The following is a 3,984-nucleotide window of genomic DNA, read 5'->3' on the forward strand; positions in this document are numbered from 1 at the left end:
TCGCTCCCGTCCCCGGTGTGCGACGCGGGGCTGCGTCCCCGCACTCACAGCACGCACTTGCCTCTGTTTGATGACAGATTGTCTTTATTCAAAACGTCTTTGTTCAACAAATGAAAAGGTTTAACGAGGTAAAATCCTGCCGGATACATCTTAGTTTCTGTTTCTTCTCGCCCAAGACATTGTGAAAACGTATTTGAATTGCCATCGGTTTTTTATTCGGTTTTTCGTTATTAGTAGTAGTAGTAGTATTAATTTTTTTACAATTCTACTGCCTGACTTCATACCTGACGCTCTGTCTAAAGTAAACTTAGATCTAGTCTCACTGGATCACACAAATTTAAGGACTATCTGTTTTAAATTAAGCAAACACTATCATAGGTTTTAAATATAAATGTTTCTCCCCGTCTTTTTTTTTCTTTTTTTTTTTTCTTTTTTAACTTTGAAGAGCCTTTTTTTTTTTCTGACATGAAAAGCAATTTTACCTAGTAGTACGTGGTGGCAAAATATATATATATTTATATATATATAACACAGTTGATCTCGTCTTTCAATGTGCAAAAAGGAAAAACAACGAGGAAAAAAAAAATAAAATCAGAGTAAGACCGGGACTTCCCAAAGTCAAGTCCAAGTGACATGAGACCCTGGAGAACTCATAGACATTAAGAGAATAAATAAAAATCGAAACCGCTTCTCTCTCTCTCTCTTTTTTTTTTTTTTTTTTTTTTTTTTTTTTTTTTTTTGTCTTTTTCTCTTTTCCTCCCCGCTTTGTCCCGAAAGAGCAGTTCAAGGTTCGCTTTGCTTTTCTGTCTTTTAAACACATTTACAACTCTTACAAGCGCCGGGCTCCTATCTGCCCCCGCGATCGCAGATCCCCCCCGAGCTCTCCTGGCGAGCTTTTTTAGGCGAGAGCATCTCCGAGGCAGCGTCCGCGTCTGTCCCGGCCCGGCGGCGGGCGGCAGAGTCCTGGTTCGGGCGGCCTTTTTTTTTTTATTTTTGCTCCTGCAGCTTTTATGTACATGCACACACGGAGGAATCCCAGTTCCAGCTGCCGGCCGGGGCGGGGGGCACACGCACGCACACACACACGCGCCTGCGGGGGTGCCCGTGGGTCGGTGGGTGTGGGTGTTACATGGCAGTCGCGTGTGCTGAAGAATAGGGGTCTATCCCAGTCTTGGTCATGCCTGGGAATAATATGTAGGCAACTGGAGGTTGCAAACTGGAGGCCGACCAAGCGGTACAGTTACATGGCACGACATAGCCCGGGTTAGTTGGCGAGGGGTGAGTGTGGGTGTGTTGGCTGGGGCAGCTCAAGCTGCCGAACGCCCCGTTCTGGTATCCCAAGGTGGAGGCGTAGGGCAGGGTGCTGGTGGCTAAGGTGTGAGGAACCTCAGTCATCTTCTGAATGGCGCTGGAGCTGAACTGGCTGGGGTCAAGTAAGGAGTAAGGTGCTGAGGTGGGAGGCAGGAAAGCCCTGGCCTTCTCCGGGGAGCTCAGCAGCGAGTCAGTGGCCCCCACGGGAAGCCCGGCGGCCTTTAAGGGATCTGTTTCCCCGAGGTAAGGCAAAGGGAAGACATACCTGTCCTTTTTCAGCAGGTTCTTGGGCTTGCGCCGGGGCCGGTACTTGTAGTCGGGATGCTCCTTCATGTGCTGCGCCCGCAGCCGCTTGGCCTCGTCGATGTACGGGCGCTTCTCCGCCTCGGAGAGCAACTTCCACTCCGCGCCCAGCCGCTTGCTAATCTCCGAGTTGTGCATTTTGGGGTTCTCCTGGGCCATCTTGCGCCGTTGGCCGCGGGACCACACCATGAAGGCGTTCATGGGGCGCTTGATGTGGTCGCTGGGCTTGGACATGCTTCGGCCGGGCGGCTCTGCGGGCGGCTCTGCGGGCGGCTCTGCGGGGCGCGGCGGCTGCGGGCGCCGGACGGCGGCGGCACCACGAGCAAGAGGAGGAGGAGGAGGAACGGCGGGAGAAGGCCAGAGGAGCCGGAGGAGCGGCAGGAGCGGGCTCAGCTGATCATCACAGGTCCTCCGCCAAGGCCGTCCCCGGCGGGAGCCGTGCCGGGGCGGGGCGCGGAGCGGGGCGCGCAGCGGAGGCCCGCGGGGCCCGGCGGGCACTAGGCGGGCGGGGAGCCGCCGGGCGCAGCACCGGGCCGGCGGTGGGGACGCGGGGCGGTGCGGGGCAGTTCAAAGGCGCGGGGCTGCGGCGGGCAGGCTGACATAGCGGCAGGGCGGTCACAGTGCGGCCGGGCGCCCAATCAGCGCGGAGGGGGCCCGCTTAAAAAGAGAGGGAGAGAGGAAGGGCGAGAGGAAGAGGAGGGGAGGGGACAGAGGAGGGAGGAGGAGGAAGGAAGGAGGGGACAGGAGGAACCCCCCCCCTCCATACACACCCCCCGCCTTCTAACGCGCGGATTAAAAGAAAAGCTTTTGTGAGTTGCTCCGCAGCTGTGGAGGAAGGGGGAAGGAGAAGGGGGTCGTCCCCATCTTCCTCATCCTCCCGCATCCCTGGGGTGCGCGGAGCGGGGCCGGTCCCGGCGCCCTCCAGGCTCCGCCGCCGCTGCCGTCGGGGCTGCGAGCGCTGCGCTCCGCCGTGCGCCCGCCGCTGTCCGCTGCCCCCGCCGCTGCCCCCGCCTTCCCTTCCCTTCCCCGCGCTCCCGGCCGCTCTCCCGCTTCCCCAGCCCCCGCCCTCCCCGCTCCGCAGCCCCGCTTAACCCCGGGAGCCGGCCCGCGTCCCGGCTTGCTTTGAATAATTGCCTGCCTCCCGCGAAACGCCCGTGGGGAAAATATTTATTAAATGGAAACAATTGTCCCGGCTCCCGGGGGGGACCGCGTTTGTTCCGGGCTTATTGGTTTTTAGCACCTGCTTTGGTTAACAAACCTGCTCCGAAAAAGCCCCCCCGGGCCGCCCCCTGCCCCCGCCCGCCCGCGCCCGACAGCGAGCGGGGACAGAAACGAGATATCGGGGGGGACTCCCGGCCCGGCCCCTCCGGGGTGCCCCCCGCTCCTCTCGGCCCGAAACTTCGCCTCCTGCCCGAGGGGAGCCGCCGCCGCTGCCGCTCCGTGCCGGGCCGCCGCTCCCGGGGGGCTCCCGGCTCCCCACCCCGTCCAAATAATATTAATAATAATAATAATAATAATAATAGAATAAACCACCTTCGCCCTTATTTCCTCCTTCTTCGCAATAAATGACTTTCATTTCCCGGCAGAGCCCTGTGCGTGCGGAGCCGGGGAGGAGGAGGAGGAAGATGAGGAGGAGGAGGAAGAAGAAAGGGGCCGAGGATGTGGAGTCCGCTCACCTGGACGGGGCCGGCAGCGCCCGAAGCTTTGGCTCTGCTGCCGCCGGCCCCATCCCAGAGGCTTTTTTCGTTGCGCCCAGAAATGCGCCGCCAATTTCCCAGCCCGCACCGGGACCCCCTTGCCCAGAGCGGGACCTCCCCGGGCGGGATCCTCCCGGCTTCTTCCCCGGGGAAATTTGTCCCCATCCATCGCAGGGTGGGATCTCCCCGCTATGGCACCGCTTCTTCCTCGGGCAAATCGGTCCCCATCCATCCCAGGGTGGGATCCTCCGAGCTCCTCCCCGCCCCCAGCACCGCTGATGTTTGTAGGGGACCCGCAAACAATAAAAGGTGGGTGCAGGCGAACCCTTCCTGCAGCTGTCCCCACAGGGTCACCCGCGACGTGTCCCGTTCTCGGGGACCCCCATGCCACGCGTGGTCCCGGTGACACGGGACTGGGGTGCCCAAGCAAGCGCTGTTAGCCCCGACAGGCACCCACGGGCTCGGCCGTGGCCGTGGCAGGGGTGACACGCGTGGAAACTTCTTTTTTTACCCCGCTTTTTCCGTGGAATCAGAGCTATGGGCAGCCCGAGCTGCCGCGCTCAGCATCCTCGGGGGAAACCGCCTGGAGCCGCTGCCCCTCTCCCCAGCACCGCCTGCTTCCCCCTCCGACGGTAAAAACACACAACTCCCTTCGCTTTTATTGTTTCTTTTC

General features: G+C 59.7%; 1 protein-coding gene across 1 annotated transcript; it reads right to left on the minus strand.

The window, feature by feature from the left end:
• Positions 1-1,125: 1,125 nt before the first annotated feature.
• SOX14 (SRY-box transcription factor 14) lies at positions 1,126-1,848 on the minus strand. The gene has a single exon (XM_058031149.1). It carries the CDS (start codon positions 1,846-1,848, stop codon positions 1,126-1,128), a length of 723 nt encoding a protein of 240 aa, XP_057887132.1.
• Between the last annotated feature and the right edge of the window lie 2,136 nt (positions 1,849-3,984).

The sequence above is a fragment of the Melospiza georgiana genome, chromosome 10 (genome assembly GCF_028018845.1).
Source record: "Melospiza georgiana isolate bMelGeo1 chromosome 10, bMelGeo1.pri, whole genome shotgun sequence".
NCBI classification, from domain to species: Eukaryota; Metazoa; Chordata; class Aves; order Passeriformes; family Passerellidae; genus Melospiza; species Melospiza georgiana.